General features: G+C 30.7%; 1 protein-coding gene across 2 annotated transcripts in view; it reads left to right on the top strand.

The window, feature by feature from the left end:
- LOC136978041 (NPC intracellular cholesterol transporter 1-like) overlaps window positions 1-20,544 on the top strand; it is a 67,272-nt gene that overhangs the window by 21,141 nt on the left and 25,587 nt on the right. For both annotated transcript variants that reach the window (XM_067273686.1, XM_067273687.1), the window contains exons 3-4: window positions 9,897-10,134; window positions 15,325-15,567. In XM_067273686.1, coding sequence (XP_067129787.1) covers window positions 9,897-10,134; window positions 15,325-15,567 — 481 coding nt within the window. The remainder of the gene's footprint in view (window positions 1-9,896; window positions 10,135-15,324; window positions 15,568-20,544) is intronic.

Here is a 20,544-nt window from a genome sequence, read left to right on the forward strand (position 1 = left end):
ATAATTCTAAATTAAAATCTGTTATCTATCTAAATATATTTCCTATGTAGACAGGGGTTGTACTCAGTGGTGATATTCGGCGGGTTCGCACAGGTTCGGCCGAACCCGTTGTTAAAATTTTCAGTTTCCCAAACCTTGTTAAACACACGGAACATTTCTCAGTGGGTTTGTTTTTTTTTTTAAAATATATTAAAATATGTGTATTATACTCTGTAATACTACTAAACTAGGGCCTTTAATCGCAATCGATTCAAGAGTGTTCTTGAAAGTAGATCCAGTCATAAGAGAGATCCCAGAATGCCATGCGCGCGAGACAATACAAGATGGCTGTGGGACACGTGTCGGGCTATGGACAGCGAAAGAAAAAGTACAATGTATCTTGAGAGATGATGACATGTGCCTATTCCTAGAAGTGCCATATTGCGGTAAAGAATTTCTCTGCCTTAAATAAATAAATAAAAAAAAAGGTCGACAGCTATAAAACACTATTGTTACCTGGCCTTCTCCCATGGCTCGTTACGTTCTAAATACGCCACTGATTGTTAGATATATGGTTGTGAGAAAAGGTATTGTATTTATTTCTAGCCAAAACTTTCATTTCGTTTGTTGGTGATTGTCAGGTAAAAATTTTCTGCTAGCGAACCCCTTGTTAAATATTTCGAATATCACCACTGGTTGTACTGCATAGTGCCAAAATTGCCAGTTGGTGATTTTTCATTAAAGTGGTGATAAAAACTGTAGTCTGTTTATTTTGACATTCAGAGTGAAATTGAATCACAAAGCACACTACAGGAAAAACAGCAAAATACTGAGTATATGTATGATGGAAGTCCCATGCAATCTTGCAGTATCATGACATTACATGGCAAGTTCAGACAGGAAAGCAGGTAGTGAGTGAAATTGTGAACCGAAGGCAGTTTTTGTGCAATGCTGCTCAGCGGTTCCAAATTGAGGATTTTTTTTTATCGACTGACAGAAAAAATGTGGGGAATTTTTGGGAGTGATGTTTTTGTTTTTGATCTTTTTTTCAGTAGAGTAAAGTATAGAAATTTTGACATGACAGAACCAATGAAATACTACTTGAGCATTGTGATCAATGTATTATTTGGAATTATTTATCAAGATACAAAGCAAGACTCCAGCCAAGTAAAAAAGTCACTGACTGACTATGCACGTGCACAGGAATCAAAGTTGCCAACTTTTGGGGGTTGATTTCTTCTCTTTCAAATGTGTAAAGTAATTCCAAATATTTTGTTTGAAAGGATAATTGTTTTCATAAGTAATGTGCTAAATTTCAAGACATTCTATTAAGTGGTTGCTGAAATATAAGCAATTAAAAAGTGCAAAAATTGTCAAAAAAGCTGTATTTTCTATTTTCATCTGCACTGCAGGAACTCATAGAGAAAAAACTACTGGATATAGATAGAAAGCTTAAAATTTAAATTTAATTTTCTTATTATTAATGAAGTTCCAGTGAAACTTCTGGGTCGATAGTTTAAAGTTTATGGTAATTTCCCCTAGAGCTATTTCACTTTTTGGTGTAATTTTATGCTTATAAGGATAAAAGTGTATCAAAGCAAATGAATTTGATTCAAAATGTTACCCAGAATAACAAACTCAAATTTATGCCAATTAAAACTTTTTATGATGATTTTACTAAACAGTGTTTCGAAAGCATTTGGTCAGCAGTCTCGGAGTGCCTACTGAATTATACGTCATTATCTTATGTCTTAATGTAATAATACAATTATTAACGAAAACAATGATATCCAAACAAAAACATCTGAGATGTTTTTGTTTGGATATCATTGTTTTTTGTTAATGTTTGGATAACATGTAATTCATAATTAACATCTGAGATGTAAAAAAAAAATTGTGCCAAGAAAAAACTTATGATAATTTAATGATAATCAAATGTTTCTTAGTGTTTCTTTGGTAAAGATAAGCTTGGTGCTTAGAAGTGATTTGTAGAAAACAGTAATACAGGTAAAAAAAAACTTGGTGTACTGCTTCCAAGTGTCAAGCTTATCTTTGCCAAAGAAAAATGCCTAAGAAAATTTTTTCAATAATGATTTTTTCTGTATTAATTAGTAAGTAAGACTGGTGGAAATTTTAAATAATTTGAAATGGCAAAAAAAATTAAAAACTGATAAAATGGTTGGCAATCTTTTAAAATTTTCCAGTCCAACCCCTTTATAGGCGTTAGGAAACTTCTACCTTGAGCTTAATTACTCTTATTGACCTTTGATAGATGACTCAAATCCATATTGAATAATTAATTAATAATTATGATTATTAACTAATGCTAAGGATAGAGTTGATAAAAGCAGGGTCCCAGGAGTATATTTTACTGAGAATAGATTCAAGTGAACCTAGAATATATGGGATCGACAAGTATATTCTTATCCCAGAGTTAGAACATCAACATGTTACAGGCATATCAGACTAACATGGTTAATAGATTATTTAAATAATCTGTTAACCACGTTAGTCTGATATGCCTATGAGTCTGGAGTCTTGGTGAGGTTTGATAAAGCAGTGGTATTAAAGCATGTATCTAAGCAATGCCATTTAGGAACACACAAATTTAAAAATTTTAAGGAAAACATGAGAAGAATTATAAAGACTGTGGATCATTCTCTGCCACATGGCAAATGATATTTGGTAACACTTAAAACTACCAATGAAGCATAGTACACAATAATAGTAGACAACTTGAGTCATGAAATGTTACATAGATTGTATAGTAAAACAGTCTCCATATTTCTTCTATTTATTTATTTTTTGCATACTTTATATTTTATTATCTGTTTGTGCTTTATATTTTAAACTTAATCAAATCTATTCTTATTTTTTAATATATTATAAATTGTCCTGAATATATTGTAAATTGATATTAAATATTTCCAACATCAAAAGTGATTTCACAAGTAGAAAGTCTCACTAGTTATTGAACAAGCCTTATAATTACATGCAGGAAGTATGTAAGACTTGTTCAATAACTAGTGAGACTTTCTGCTTGCAAGAATCAAAACATGACATATCTAAAAATAATTGCTGTCAGTATTTAGACAGCAGTCCCAATGTGTACAAGTCTTTGTATTCCAGCAATATAGGCTGAAGGCTGCTGCTTCAACTAGTTCTCTACCTCTATATGCACTTGATCATTCAAAGAGAGTAATATCCCAGGTAAAATTGCATGATGTAGCCAGATTTGATTCTCATTATCTGCACTATTCAGATTTCTCTGATTGTGATTATTGGTTGGCTTTTACTACAGCATTCACATGTGCAATTGCTGTTAGTGAAACAGCATGATGTGCTCCTAATCTTGGCTAGTCTTCAGTGCTTGTTCATCTACACCACTAAAGAATTGGAACTATTGAAAAACAGTACACTACTGCATTGAAGACAAGCAGGCCCATAATCTGCCTTCATATGCTTGTAAATTTCCTTGGTGGCATTCTCCCCAGTCAAAAACTGTATTATTCCATGTTGAGCAACTTCAGATATATCTCCAATGAGAGAATGACAAAATTAGTTGAACTTATTACATGGCTTTCATAACAAACAAAAAGTAATGCATTATCATAGTTTTTTAAACCACCCAACCACTAGTAAGTTTATTTGATAAAATCAGGAAGTACAAAAGTACTCCAGCTAGTTACTAAATTATTTATTGAATATACCTTATATAATTTAGTAAATGAATGCAAATTATCTTTAGTCTCTGAGATTGGTTGTAGGTGAGACTGATATTTGTATTTCAATTTTAGGTGAAAAAAATTAGTTTTATTATATTTTAGAAAAAAGTAAATTTTAAAAAATTAAAATTGAATTTGACTAACAAAAACCAGATATGCCATTGTTATCATTTGGAATAGGAATTATTTTCATATGTAACAACTATAAAAACAAACAAAATTAAGAAAGTATTCGATAAATATGTAACTACAGTAGAGAGTTGTTAATCGGAATCAATTGGGGACTGGGGTTGTTCAGATTAGTGATTTGTCAGATATGAATCTTTGTCCCCATAGCACTTCTTTAAGAGAACCAAACAGGTGATAGTCTGATAGGTGATAGTCCTCTGTGAGTTCTGTGTACTTGCTGATTTTTCCAGGCATGTGTTTTGCATATTGTGAGTGTTTGGAATGGATATGTCTATACTGTATGTGATTTTATTGTGTTTGTCAATGAGTGTGATGTCTGGTCTGTTGTGGTAAATTGTTTTATCTGTGATTATGGCTTTGTCGTAGTACATTTTGTGTGTGTGTTGTTTTCCAATACTGTCTGTTGAATGTATTTGTAATATGGTTCTTGGATGTCTAATAATTTGTGTTTCTTTGCAAGCTCTTGATGTATTATATTTGCTACTTGATTGTGTCTATGAAAATAATCTGTGCAAGGAGCATGCAACCAGAAGTGACATGTTGTATAGTTTCTGGCATGACATTTTCTGCATGTGTCGTTTGTGATTGTTGTATCTTTGAGTATGTTTTTTTATGTAGTTTTTAGTATTTATGACCTGATCCTGTATGGTAATCATGAATCTTTCTGTCTCCCCAAAGAGGCATCCCCGAGCCAATCAGCTGTTTGACACAATTTTGTCAACAAAATCCTGGGCCAAGTCATAGGGATGTCTGCCATGGATTGCCTTTTGCACCCACGATTGATATGTTGTGTCATGTCCATACATTGTGAATGTAAATTTAATGGTGTATTATTTGAGTCTGCTAGAGGTACTGCTTTATGTAACTGTGATGTTTCTTGCTTTTTGTAGAAAAACTATTGCAGTGTCTATTTGTTTGTAGTGGAGGTTAACTACGATATGTCAATCAGGCCACATCCGCCATCTTTACTTGGAAGGGTTAATCTTTCTATGGCGAATTTAGAATGATGATGTTTATACTTAGTAAGTGTTTTTCTTGTTTTCATTTGGGAGTTGCTCAAGGTCTGTGTGAGTCCAATGTATAACTCACAAAGAATAAGTAAGTACTGGGACGACACACAGTCAAGATCATTTCAAAGTTGACATAAACTCAAAAGTTCAAAAAACAGGCTATCATCATCTTATCAATATGTAAAAATTAAATTAACCTTAATTTTACTCTTAAGACTTAATTTTTCATTAAATCTATCAAAAACTTTTGAAGAAAATATTATATGTTTTACAAATTGTAAACTTGTGTCGCATCGCAAAACCATTTCAAAGTTGACACAAAATAAAACATTCAGAAAGAGTCAAATCATAACTTTGTTGGACCACCTTTGGCCTGAATTACATGAAGTCGACTTTGCATACTGTTAATTAATTTACGAATGATATCCTGCCCAATTTCTGACCAAACCTTAAATAATTCTTCTTTGTACAATGACAAAGATTTTCTATGGCTAAGAGGAATACAGTGGTCTAATTAGTCCCACAGATGTTCTATTAAATTTAAGTCTGGTGACTGCGGTGGTCATTCAAGAACTTTGATATCATTTTCATTGAAATATTTTCTCAGAAGTAATGCTGTATGTTTGGGATCATTGTTGTTGTTTGCAGCTCAGCCAAAAATTTTTTTTAATGAAGGAATAGGAAAACTTGTGTACAGATGGACAAAGTGTATTGAAAAGCAGGGCAATTGTGTCAAGAAATGAGATATTTGATTGATTACAATAAATTTTACTGCCAAAATGCAGATAATTTTTGACTTACACTCGTAGTTGCATACCAATATTAAAATTTTGACTTCTTAAATATAAACTGAATGTCTTAATACAGCATTTTAATACTTTGATACCAGATTATAATCTCATACACATTTAACATCAAACTAATATATTTTTGATTTCTTGAAGAATAAAATTGTTTTTACATAATTTTTCTTTCTAACTATAAAATGAGTATATTGTATTTCCATGAATATAAGAGCATATTCTTATATCTGAGTATAAGAGCATGCTTTTACAGATGTAGCGTAATTGGCACTATATTCTGCAAAGTACTTAGAAAAACTGTTTAAAAACAACTTTTATAGAATTAGAAGCAATTTTCTATTTTAGTTCATTTTTAATGATGGTTACCACAGAGATGTTGCTGAATAGTTACTGTCGTTACTGTATCAGTGCATTTACATTTAATTTATATTGACATAGCAGTGTAGAGTCTTAAAAGTCAAAACAAGATGGCGCACACTCTTATAATCAAAGCAGGATGTATTTCAAAAATTTGATCACTGTCTATTTGCGTTAATAAGGTTTTGATGAGTAAAACACAAAACAAGTACAAAAAAATTTTGTAAGCACATTTGACATGTATAGAATGTCTTCTTCAGGCAAAATGAAAACAGATTTTAGAATTTCAACATTAACGTTAATATGTTCTAATTGGAGTGCATATGTTGAATTTAAATGGTGCACTATTAAACTTATAATTCGATCATTAATTAAAATGTAACTGAAAACTATTGGTAGCTGTGACTTAATTTTTTTAAATTATTGAATAGTGAAATCCATATTTTTGTGAGCTCTAGAGTGGGCCTATTATATGGCTCTAATTTCTCAATTAATAATGTTTCTCAGATGAATACAGTTGCAGTTCTCACATTGTATGAAGATGGAAGATTCATTCCACGGGTATAAAGTATAACCTTTTTGAATAGTTCTGGTGGAAATTTTATTTTTACAAACGTCATCTTGTTGTTCTAATATTCTGCTTTGCAATTTACTATTTGTGCCTCTGATATATATTGCTTTTTCATCATTGTTTTGGTGTTGGAAGGGAGTTACATATATACTTGATTTTTCTAATGTAGTTAATTTGTTCCTGTCATTACATAGTATTCTGTGTAAGGGTAACTGTGGTTTTATTGGAAGGTTAACCCTGATTTTTGATACCTTTCAATGTAATGTGTAAGGACACAGACCCAAGATGAAAGGGCTTATATAAATGTGGTCCTTTTTTTATTATTTCTAATTTTGATTGTGGGAAGAGGGAATTTTGCATACGGGTGTGAATGTGCTTGAATTTAGCATAAGTATATCCTGCCCTATGCATTGCCATATTAATAAATTTTAACTCTCTTTGTACCAAATATTGTAATGATAGTAATATGTAGGCTCTCCAAATAAGTACAGCTATGACATTATTTATGCAGCCATGACATTACCAGGTTGTTCAATAAGTTTTGTCGTTCGATAAAAAAAACATAATTTTATGGTTTGAAATACATTTTATTATTCAATATAATCTCCCTGAACTTCAATACACTTGTTCCAGTGATCTTCTAATTTATGGATTCCATCCCTGAAGTGAGAATCCGGAAGACTGTCGAAATACGCTTTCACGGCTGCTATTACCTCTTCGTTCGATGAAAATCTTTTCCCACGCATGAATTTTTTGAGATGTGAGAACAGCCAGAAATCAGAGGGAGCTAAATCTGGTGAATAGGGAGGATGTTGCAACAATTCGTATTTTAATTCACTGATTTTCGCAATGGTTTTTTGAGCTGTATGAGAGGGTGCATTATCTTGATAAAAAATGATTTTTTTCTTCTGTAAACCAGGTCTTTTCTCACGAATTTTTACATCCAGCTGGTCCAAAAGGTTACAATAATAGTCTGAGTTTATTGTTTTACCAGTTTGGAGATAATCCACGAACAAAATTCCTTTTGCATCCCAAAAAACTGATGCTAACACCTTCTTGGCCGATTTCTGGATCCTAACTCGCTTCGGAGCCGAAGTACCAGGTTCACACCACTCCTTAGCCTCTTGTTTTGATTCAGGATCATGATGGTAGACCCAAGTCTCATCCATAGTAATGAAACAACACACAAAATCCTTTTTATTTTTTCTAAAACGCTCCAAATGTTGCTGAGAAAGTTGCACTCGAATGTGTTTTTGCTCCATAGTTAGCGAATGCGGCACCCATTGTGCACACAGCTTTCTGTAACCCAAAACATCAGCCAAAATATTGCTCACACTGCCTAATGAGATCCCTAGGGCTTCTACTAAATCTCTCTCAGTTAATCGACGATCTTCCAAAACCATATGCTGTATTTTTGCTACGATTTCTGGTGTTGATACACTTTTTGGACGTCCTTCACGTGGATCGTCTTCGAGACTTGTATGGCCACGTTTAAATTCAGCAACCCATCTTTCTACTGTTCTAATTGAAGGTGAAGAGTCCTTATACACTTTTACCAATCATTCATGAATTTGTTTTGGTGCTACACCTTCCAAAAATAAGAATTTTATCACTGCACGATATTCAATTTTTTCCATTGTAAAAAAATACACTGACACGTCAACTTTGAACAGCTGCAAATATACGAACGAGTTGACAAATCTACATGAAACTTCACACGTGTTTATTAAAAAGTAGTACTATTTTTAGAGAAATAAAACGACAAACCTAATAGCACCATCTCTTATTGAACGACAAAACTTATTGAACAACCTGGTATTTATGCAGCCAGGCAATTGGAATGAAGTGGATGGAATAATGAGAGGACATAGATTAAACTTGTGATATATACTGAAACAAATTTCTTCAGGTGTTTTTGTATTAGGAGATCTAGGAAACTGATGCTGCTGTCTTTTTCTCTTTCTACAGTAAAATTGAAGTGTATATCTAGGATAATTGCTGTACAAACTACAAAAGTTCGAAATCGGTTCCATCCCATGCTAGTAATATATAATCTACATGTCTAATATATAATATATAATCTACATGTCTAATATATATAATGTAGTGGATAATCAACTAAAGGCACAGAAATACTCTAAATTCAATATTTCTCATAATTAACTCTGCAAGTATTGCTGATAGTGGGGAGCCTATTGGTTCTCCCTATTTTTGAAGATAAATTTGGTTATTAAAAAAAATAGTTTTTCTGTTATTAGGAGTAGAGCTTCTCGTATTTCTAAAACTTGCTGCCTAGATAAACTTTTGTTAAGTAGTAGCACATTTTTCAACATTATTGCCTCGAAATATGGCACTGACAGCTAAAGAGAAACATCAATCTTGAAAAACCGATAAGAGTTTGATGGTAGAGCACCTAGATTTGTTGTTTATCATTTTCACTTTGATGGCTGATGTAACAAGTAGCTCTGAGTGGGACATTAGGGATTTTAGAAATTTTGCTATTTTCTTTTTTAAGAAATATGTAGGATGTGTGCATTTATTTACTAAAGGTCACAACAACAACTCTGGTTTGTGTACTTTTGCTTCGAAGAATAATCTCAGACATGCTATGTTAGTGGGGGATCTAATTGGTCAGTAATAGATGAAGTAATTCCTGGCAAGATGATAACCTTATTTTATGCAGAACAGTTGGCATTGGGTTTGAAGTCAATAATACAGACCCAGATTGTGAAAAAAATTGGTTTGCTCTAAGTAGAAAATCATTGTTTTTGCACAATACAAACTGTTTAACTTTGTCCGAAATGATCAATCTTAAGTTCTCCTTTAAAAGGAATTGTTTCATACACCTTCATTAACTTCATTTTATGTTACAGATTGTCTGTCTATATTATAATAAATTATTTTAGAAACATTTTAAAGAAATGATTGATTAGATAATAAATGACAGATTATTTCAGGCTACATTTTGGCTACCTATTATTGAATAGTAGTTTGGCTAATCATCTTGTACTTACACTAATTTTAATAATTACATTAATTAAAAGTAAGATGGCATTCAAACAGCCTGTTTTAGTCTAAATTATGGTTTGGTAATTGATAGCCAAAACGTACTCAAAATAATTTTATATAAGTGATTTGATTATTAATATTTTAGCTGATTTGTTTAGCATTATATTTAATAATTTCCTTATAATTTTTATTCTTTATAATTAAACTTTTAAATATTTTGACAAATTTAACGTTATAAAAATTGGTTTTACAGGTAATGAAACATACACTTGCTGTAATGCTATACAAGCAATTCAACTCGAACAAAAATTACAGTTGGCTCACACATTAGGAATTAGTCGTTGTCCATCGTGTGCTATGAATTTTCAAAAGAATTTTTGTCATTTTACATGTTCACCTAATCAACATAAATTTTTAAGACCTACAGCATATGATACATCTGATACTAATCAAACTTTTATATCAGAACTTGACTATTATATGAATAAAAGGTATGATACAGCTCTTTAATTTTTAAATTATAATCTTTATATGTAATTTATGATTGTAATTTTAAAGTGTATTTCTAAATTTTATGACAAATATCTATTTTTGCAGAATGACAAGCATGCCACATGTAACTGGGGTGACCAACAAACCTGAAACCCTGAAGTTACTGGCATGCCAATTAAATTGCGAGTAAAAAATAAAATTAATCAGATGTAACAAACCTAGTTGTTAATTAAATGTTAAAGAAAACATTCTTTCAATTACAATAAAATAATAATATAATTTGACCAATTAAAAATCAGTAAGAGTTTTCATTTACAGGATGATAAAACAATTAACGGCAGTGTAAGTTGTGATAATTTACTGCCAGTTTCTGAAACTTAATGTTTATTTTTGTTTTTGAATCGAATTACAATAAAATAAATGTAAAAAAAGCATTTTCGGAATTTCATGAATATTTTACGTCATTAGAAAGAAGACAAAACGAATAAATGAAATATATAATTGTAAGTTTTGATGTAATTCTAAGTTTCAGTTTTGGAATAAAAACTTGTTTGTTTTTTTTCATGTGTCTTCTAGAAAAGAATGTACAAACCTCACTTAAACTGGCATGTTGGTATTCCCTGGGATAAAACAGACAAGCTGGTTTTTACTGTATTGAAATATCTGATTTTGTGGTCTCCCTGGATAGACTGACATGCTGGACAATCTGTGAAAATATGGTATAAGGAAAATTAGGGAGAAATTGTACATAATCAATATTATTGATAACACTAAAGAAATGTTAAACATTTTTAGTTTTCTCTAAATCATTAAACAACAGTAAATAACACAAACAAAACCTTCAAAATGTACCTGCAAATATAATATAAATATGTTATGACAAATGTTTTCAATTCTAATAGGATCTGCATCAGATCAAAAATGTTTGATAGAATGCTAAATGATTGAATTTACATATTTTAAAATCGTCAGAACAGTAAATATTGGAATACAAAAAAAAGTATACAAAGTATACAAAAAAAATCACACATAGATGATAACATTAAATTAAAAATTAACATGTAACAAATGTATTCATTAATTTTTAAATCCTAAATGAATTAATTGATTTCTTATTTTTTATTAATGTTGTCAGCATCATTGAAAAAGGACTGCCAAGCATGTGAGACATTTGCCTCCTCTTCAAAATTGATACATTCCCCTTTTAGTTCGAATTTAAAGATTTCAAGATTCTAGAATCTGGGCTTCTAGAATCTTGATTTGATCAGTGTGAAGGGCGCATCTAATGAGACTGGCTTGCTGAAGTTAAGCTGTAACTGTTTTAATTTACGAATCAGTAATTTTACTGCTTACTAACAATTGTAAAAAACTTTTGCCAGATAGATATCAACCAAAAACATTAAGACCAATTTCCTTTTGTTGTGGTGTTTGAGAATCATGATGAAAAACCGTGAGAAACAATCCAATGTTCAGAGTCCTTACAAAATGAGCATTTGACCAACTTAAAATCAGTAAGAGCACAAACACATTGCACAAATACTGTAAGCACATTGCAAGAATTAAAACATATTGAAAAAATAGCAATGGTACATGGTTACCATAGAACAGTGGTGCAAGGTTTAGCAGAGAACTATATTAAAAGAATGAATAATCACACCACTTCCTTACTATCATCCTTGTTAAAATTGGATTTGGAACATATAGGCACACATACAGGGTGATTCAAAAGTCACACAAATTTTAAAAAATTAATAACTTGCAAACTGTTTATAGTAAGATGATGTGGTTTTCACAGAAATGCTTAGAAAGAAGTAGGATTTTTTTTTTGTGTAATAAAAATTTTAGTACCAAAATAGTTACATTTCTTGCCATAGATGGCACTTGATAAGATTACATAATTTGTGTAGTTGTTACTAGAGCTTACAATAAGAATATTTTTATTTTTTTATTCTTAATTTAACAAATTTACCAATGTTTCTTACAGTGCCATCTATGACAAGAAATGTAACTATTTTGGTACTGAAATTTTATTACACAAAAAAATCCCACTTCTTTCTAAGCATTTCTGTGAAAACCGCATCATCTTACTATAAACAGTTTGCAAGTTATTAATTTTTTAAAATTTGTGTGATTTTTGAATCACCCTGTGTATTAATTGATTACAACCAGGGATTAAAGGCTTTATACAAAGAAATTGCTACTAGTAGAGAGTTGGCTATAACATACAGATATAACCCATCAGTTTATAAGTTATTAAGAAATGGCAAAGATGCCATTAACACCTACAACACCAGAGATGACAGATTTTTGCAGATTTAGTGTACATCGGTTCAACCAAGAAGTCCTTTAAAAAATGGCTGGCAGAACATAAATATGATGTACAAAACAAAATGCAGACCATTGCCCTAGCAATATATGCTTCTGACACTGATGCTTTCTTCTAAATTTTAAGTTGAAATACAGTAGAGAGTCGTTAATCCGAATCAATTGGGGACTGGGGTGTTCGGATTAGTGATTTGTTCGGATAACTGATTATGTACGAAAAAATATATTAACCTGTCTGATGTTCAAATTTTTCTTCGTTGCGTGTTACTTCGTGTTGAATTTTCGTCGATTTTAAGCCTAACGAAAATTTTTATAATAATAATTGAGGCTATTGTAGCATTAAAAATTATTTCTTTATTTTGTACAAACAAAATAAATATATTGAAGAATATAAAAAACATGAAAATTATACTTTAGAAGTAAATCTAGTATCAAAAACGTTCGATTCAGCACGACACAGTCCGACTGAAAATCGTTCGGATAACCGGCAATTCGGATTACTGGGGTTCGGATTAACGACTCTCTAATGTATATTAATTTTGATTTGTAATTGTTTGTAGTAAAGGAATTGTTAACTTTCAAAAGTAACAAAAGTTAATAAATTACTAACTGAAAACATTAATACTAATTCAGTTTTTTAGTTATGATCTTTTTGAGAATTGTTACTGCATTTTTTGTTACTTGTAACAAAAAATGCATGAAAATTGTCAAAAAATAGTTAGCCAGTGGACAGGAAACATTTTTTTTTAATGATGCAGTGATGTCAGTGAGTATCAGATATTTGAGAATTAAAATATTTGGCAACAATTTCAAGAGCTAATGTTAGAAATGCTAATGGGCTCTGTGTTTTTTTTTGTGTGTGTACACTCAAACATGTTTTTGTGTGGTCTTTTTTTTGTGCGGTATATGAATTTCAATCAAATTGGTATACCGCACAAAAAAATTGCATAAATAAAAAACTCGCACAAAAAAACCACACAAAAAACAGGTTTGAGTGTACCCAATATTTATTATAATTGAGAATTATGTATATTGAATCATTTCATGTGATGATGATAAATATATATGCAGACTTGCCAATTGTAACCAGGTTTGTTGTTGGCAATATGGAAAAAAAAAGGAAAGTAAAATAAACATTCTTAATTGTGTGCTAAATCAGTGTCATTTTTTAAGGTGCATGAACTTGCACAGAATCTCTCATTTTCATTTTGAAAAAACATTACTGTAACTCATTTCTTTGTTTCTTACCAAATACTGGGAATACTCTTATCAGTTTCTGTCTGGAGTTCTTGCTTGTAACACACTGCCCGCATGATATCAGTGCTTTCTCTTAGTTTCATTTATTCTAATTACTTTGCAATCATGGCTACAAAATGTAAGGGTAATGATGCAAAAAAATTTATTTTAAAAAATTTTTTTGCATCATTATCCTTACAATCCTAAAGAAAATATTGTACTAGAACATTGTAATCTTCCTCCACTTATTTTCTTGTAATGACATACCTATTATAATGTCACTGAGGTCCCCCAAACATTCTGCATTTTTTTATAACAGTCAATGAAAGCAGCAAAATATGTCATCTTGCATAGTATCAAAGCTCAGAGCACTAATTGTTTTATTACCTGTTTCATTACTCTTTCACTTCATTGGACATTTCACTGCTTTTGTCACAGAAATGTAATTTTTGAAAATAATTTTTGTTTCTGTCAAAACTAGAAAACTAGCTCATTTTAGCACATAATGCTTTCATCAAGTCTAGTGATTTGTCATATTTGTTTGTAGACATCACTTTTTACTGCCACTATCATTTTCAATGTTATTTACATGTGGTAATGAGCTTTTACCATGTGAAGAATCCCCTAAATGTAAAGATTGAATTAAAGATTAAGGATGCACTGATTAATCTGTAAGTAATCAGTAATCGGCCATGTCGGCCATTTCTTCGATTAATTGGTATTGGCCATTTCACCGATTAATCGGTTTGAATAATCGTCCAATTTTGCATCTTAATATTTTTGTTAGAATGTCATGTATAAGGCTATTAATAAAAAATAATAATTTTCTGTTATATACTTATTATTTATCACATGACAAACTGAATATTAAAAAAATTTTAAATAAGAGAATTTCTAAAATTTGGCATGTTTCAAAAATCTTTGATTTTATTAAAATACAAATTGCCAAAATATTACATTTTCAAATGTAATAATAGAATAATAGAGTAGTTTAACAAACATGCTTGCATAAAGGAAGTAGAACATAAAATGTAGAATTTATCAAACTATCTTCCAGAGTTAAAGTTGTTTACTTGAAGTTATGCTTAGCCTGGAGATGATTTTGAAATATCAAACTTTTCAAGTAAACACAGGAATTCATAATTTAACATCAAAATGTAATAATACTAAATTTTTTCTTACAGTTGCTGCTGTACTTTCAGAATGAAATGAACCAAAAGCACAAATTTTATGAAGTTCATTATAAGACATTCTCACTTAGTAACACTTAATAATGCACTTACATTTGCCATTATTGAAAATACAAAAACAAGACTGCAGCTCTTCTTGGTGAACACATTTTTGAGAAATATTGCATAGTACAATAATACTAAGAATTTTTTCCCCCTGCTCAGAGATGTGTGTGTGTGAATCAGACTGTCTGTTGAAAAATTATTATTTTTTAAATATTCAGTAGCATTGAAAATATTGTAAAGCTTTTATTTGCATGTTTTATTTTATAAATTGAAACATGGAATCTTATAGTTCCATGAAATGTGATATGATAAAGAATGAAAATTTCTATTATATTAAATGTCTTTATTTATAGATTTAATAAGCAATATATTTATTAAAACTTTTTTTTCTAGGTTTGCATATAAAACTTTTGATTCTTGTAAAGATGTTAGTGGTTTAATGCCTGGAGCTTCTGTTTTAGAGCTCATGTGTGGAAGTGAGGGCAAAAAATGTGCTCCAGATACTTGGTTCAAATTTTTAGGCTCCACTCCAGAAAATGGAGGGTTTTCTCCAATTCAAATCAATTACAGATTTTTGGTTCAACCTTCCATAACTTATGACAGAACGTATTATCCTTTTGATGAGAATGTAACCAAGTAAGTCATTTACTGCTTTTATAATTTTTTTTGTGTATTTCAATATATATTAATGTTGCAGAAAGGCATAGCATACAATAAATGATTATCTGAATGACTAATAAAAATAACATTTAAATAAATATTTATTCTAAAATCAACTAACAATATATATTTTTACTTACATTTGAGGAGTGTCATTCCAAAGTGTCTTATTTACTTTTGTTTAAAAGATTATTGAATACCAAAAATTAAAGCTTTAAACTTGACAATGCTATTTGGTTTATTAACTCGCACACAGAATGGCTATAATGTAGGCTGTTAGCCAATGAAATTATAATTTCAATGAAGAATTAGGAAGATATTGATTATATAAGATTGATAATGAAAGATATTTGTTTTTCTTGAGTTTTGGAATGATATGATATGATTATGATGGAGTGAGAGACAGCTAATTCTTGGAAAATGCAGATTAAAAGTATTTATTTAGAAGGTACCTTAGCCAATATTACAGGACTTAAATTCTTAGAATACTTATTGCAGTTTATTGATGATGTGTTGCATCTACACTTTCATGTGACAATAAATTTCTATGGAATTCAAAGGAATTCATTGTTTCCAAACTTTTAATATTAAGAATTTGAGTTGAAAGCTCTTCAGAATGCTTAATCTGTTAGTTAAGAAATTTAATCTAATTAGAAATTTGAAAATTATTTTCTGTTCTGGATAACTTGTAAGACCTATTCTCCTTCTAAATTCAAAAATTCCAGATGTCTGATTTCATAAATTTTTGTAGCATTTAGCAAAACCCTTTTGTCATCTCTTCTGATGTCAAGTCAGAAATTCATTTCCCCCTCTTGTTTACTGTGTTATCAGTTTCTGTATCTGATTGTAGAATACCTCTAACAGTACATCCATTTTTTTTTGCTTTCTTGATGATGAATCTCTTGGCTACTGAAAATATGAAAATATGCCAATTTTGTGCCATGTTAAGAGAGCAACTTTTTCCACTGTCACAGAATAATCATAACTTATCTGAAAATTGCTGCATGATGGCTAATTAACTTTTAGTATTCTTTTGGGTTGAATTTAACAAAGTTTTCTTGCTTCTTTTTCGAGAATGAAGACTCCATTTGAAGATAGGAACAATGTGTATTGGTCAGGGAAATCAGGAAATTAATTCCAATTTTCTGAAGTAATTTTATCAAGGGAAATCATTTGGTACTAGAGGGAGACGTTAGGCACCGTCTCTTAATAAATTTAATAATTATAATTTTTAATTAAATAATTTAAATAATTTAGACTGCCGGAAGAAAAGAATTGGCCCAGAGTGGGTCTCAAATGATCAAATACACATTAACATTTTTGCATTAACTGAATGCATATTTGTCAAATGAATTATCTCTATTCCAACTTGCTCAATGAAAGGGAAATGCAAAATCTACATAAGTTTATTTGTATATGCTTGTTCTATCCCATGGGAGTTCATATGTTGAATGAAATTTTCTGTGAACAAAGAGATGTTTATTGACAATCAACAAAAAGAATCATTAGTAGTATTAAAACAAGTATATGATATCATTTAGAGTTATATGATGGAATTGCAAATAGGGAAGGCATAACTTAGTTCCATATAAATTCACTATTGAAATGCATCTCATATACAAAAGTTAGCCCTTGAAGAAGAGATACAAAAGTAGTTTGATGTTTAGTAATATTTAGCAGGGGAAAAAATTGAATTATGAACCAAACTTGGAAAATTGCAGATTAAATTAAGGCTATGAAAACACTGAGTAATGAAATGTAAAAAGAAGGGAATAAAAATGCATGAAGTAGTTTTAACTTATTGCTGATAGATATTAAAATATGCAGTATATGTCAGTGAAAAGAAATCAGGAAAAATGAGGGGAATAATCCAAAGTCATGGAAGCAGTCAAAAAAATCGGTTAGTATTTTCTATGCTTATAGTACCCTTGTGAAAGGTATTAGAATTTTGGAGCACTCTTTTTAATTCTACTTTGAAAGTAGACTACATTACAGTACTGGAAATCCCAATTGACAGTGTTTCACAAATACATTAACAATTGCTTTCTTTTACTCCTCTAATAGATGTAAAAAAAAAAAAAACCTTTTGTTGATTCATGAGAATGCTCAAAAGTAAGACACTGCTTCAGCTTTCTGTACCAAGGCCTGATTGCTAAGAGTTTCTTCACAAACTACATGCCCAGGGCAAGGATTATCATTATCATTATTCCAAAAAACTCCATATGATAAATAACTGTTCAAAAAAGGTACTGCACCTAAAATTGCTTTGTGTACAGTATTTATCAAACAGGAAGCCTTATCAATAATGTGCAATTCTTGTACTGTACAATAATCTTTAGGCATTGGATAATTGAGATTTTGAAAAAAAATTGCTGTAAAGATACACAACTATAAACAGTAGAATGTTATGTAGCTAAATTGTTTTATATTAATGCTTGGTTATTTATTTTAAATTCTATGTTGAAGGCCTAGCTTTAGTTTTAAACTTTGAAATCTTCAAGTGTGATTCTTGTATCTGAAATTGGACTTTTTAGTAGGCCTGAAAACATTTCTCAGATTAGAAAGTTTAATAGAAATTGTTTTTTGGAAAATTTTCAGCTACAAAATATTGTTACTCTTATGGTTATACAGTAATGATTTTATTAAGTGGTGATCAACCTTTTCTGGATGCAGGCTGCAAGAGAACTTCGTAAGCTTCAGAAAACTGAATAATTTTTTCTTATGGAGTTACAAGCTCTAAGCCTGCTGAGTGCCAACGTACTCCATAACTGTCAGTACACGAGGTACTGTACTAAAATAATATATGCTAAATGATATGCAAACTAGCAATATATAGTTTATTCTTATCTTTTCACTCATTAAGTTTAGTTTGAATGATCTTCATGATTATCAGCTTAATTATGATTGCATTATGGCATAAGGCAGAAAACAGGAAAATAAAACTATTTTGTTTAAGGCCTTGGGGTTACATATTATGACTTCATGGGATATGGGTTGCTTGTGTCATTTGTTACAGGTATCCCTTGATTAATGTGGTTGATTAATCCTTTGATGCTACTGCATATATCAAAATCACATTAATTAAATATAGTGGTACCTTGATATTCAACCAAATAATCACCACCTTCTAGAACAAATTTTCAGTTCATAACAAATATTTATTTTAATTTTGTCATTTGTAAGAAAAGTTTTCTATGATAAAAATGAGTCACTAATTTAAAAATAAAATGAAATCTTAGAGCTGCCTATCTTTGACAAAATTATACTTGATTCAGTTTTTTTACTTAATACAGTAGAGCATTGGTTATCTGAGACAATTTGGAACTGGGGTTGTTCGGATAACTGATCATTTACGAAAAAAATATATTACACACAATTGTACTGTATATATTTTGTTTCACCTGTCTTACAAATACATACCTTACATAAAGCAGTACATTAGACTTACAGTTTAGGTTGGCAGGGAGAAGGAGAGTACTGCAGTGCTGCAGCCCTAGTGGAAATTTGAATTTGCCTATTGGAATGCTTTCGGTTAATCGATGTTTCAGTTGATCAGTATTTGGATAATCAATGCTCTACTGTACATGTGGAACACAATCATCATGTCTGTGAAACATTAAGATTTGTTGCAAGTTTGCGAGTTGTTCGTTGATTTTTAACAGTTTTTTTTCTTGAAATTTCGTTTTGTCAATGGCTTTTGGATGCCCCATACATTTTGTATCCTTTATTTCAAAATTTTCAAAACCACATTTGACAGGGGTGATGTTTAGAAACCTTTTCCCCATACACTAAGAATGTCTTTTACTGTTTGTATAGCATTGAGACAGTCAGACATCATTGAGAACAGCAGCTGCTAAAATTGGTTTTGCAGTAAGTATCCTATATGACATAAAAATGAAGTTAGGCATCACTGCCCACAGAAAGGAATCAGCTTCAAAGTACAATCAGGAGCAAGAATATAGAGCAAAAATCAATTGCTGAAAATGTGTTGATGTTCAGCTGTGTGCAAAAAAGAGTAAGTATTGGTGCTATATGATGATAGATACTGCCCTGAAGATCCAAAACAAGTTTTTTAAATAAAATTATACCATTTCACTAACAAGTCAGATGTACTATATTAATTAGGTTTGTAGGAAAAACTAATGTCCAAAAAAGTATTTAATATAGCAGACAATTACTTTGCAAAAAGTGAATCTGAACTGTCTGGACTATTCCACAAATAAAATTTATCTTTTTACCTTTATTTGTTCTGGTAAAACAGTGTCAATTAAAAGTAATTTTTATTTCTGAACACTCCTTAATAGAAGTCTGTAGTAATTTGAATTGTACTTCAGATTAAAGCCAAGCACCAGATTATCAGACGATATTAAGGTTAATTACTTTAAGTAATTATTAAAATTAGCCTTAAATATAAACTTTAAAAATGAGAATGTTTGCTAGTACTTTCAGTAGCATAAAGTTACCATCGTCAGGCGAAAATTGAATACAACAGCTATTGAATTTTAAGCTTTCGAACACTTTTTAAAAAATTATAAGCAGTACGTGTATGGAATATAAACAAGTTTGAATTAGAACAGTGTTCTAAAAATTATAAAACGGCAATTACAAGCGACGTAAATTACCCAAGGTTACATAATGAGCAATAACTAAAGCAACAGTGATTATGCAAAAGGGAACTAAAAATTGTAGATTGAATTGCTTGGATAATGTTACCCATAATTTTGGGATTTCAAGGGTTGGGGTGATTTATGGTGTTATTACTGTTATGTAGAGGTTCTCCCAAATAAACAATTCTTTGCGATTGTTGCACCATTTGAATAGTTTTGTCTGGGCCCAGAGTAGTTGGTAATTTTAGTCAAGCATTTTTTTCATTAATTCCATTGATGATCTACTGTTTCTGATGTTCTATAATATGGGAATTTAACATTTTGTCAGTGGCCCCTATGTAGCTAG

This window comes from Centruroides vittatus, unplaced genomic scaffold, assembly GCF_030686945.1.
Source record: "Centruroides vittatus isolate TY-2023 unplaced genomic scaffold, ASM3068694v2 contig_484, whole genome shotgun sequence".
Taxonomy (NCBI): Eukaryota; Metazoa; Arthropoda; class Arachnida; order Scorpiones; family Buthidae; genus Centruroides; species Centruroides vittatus.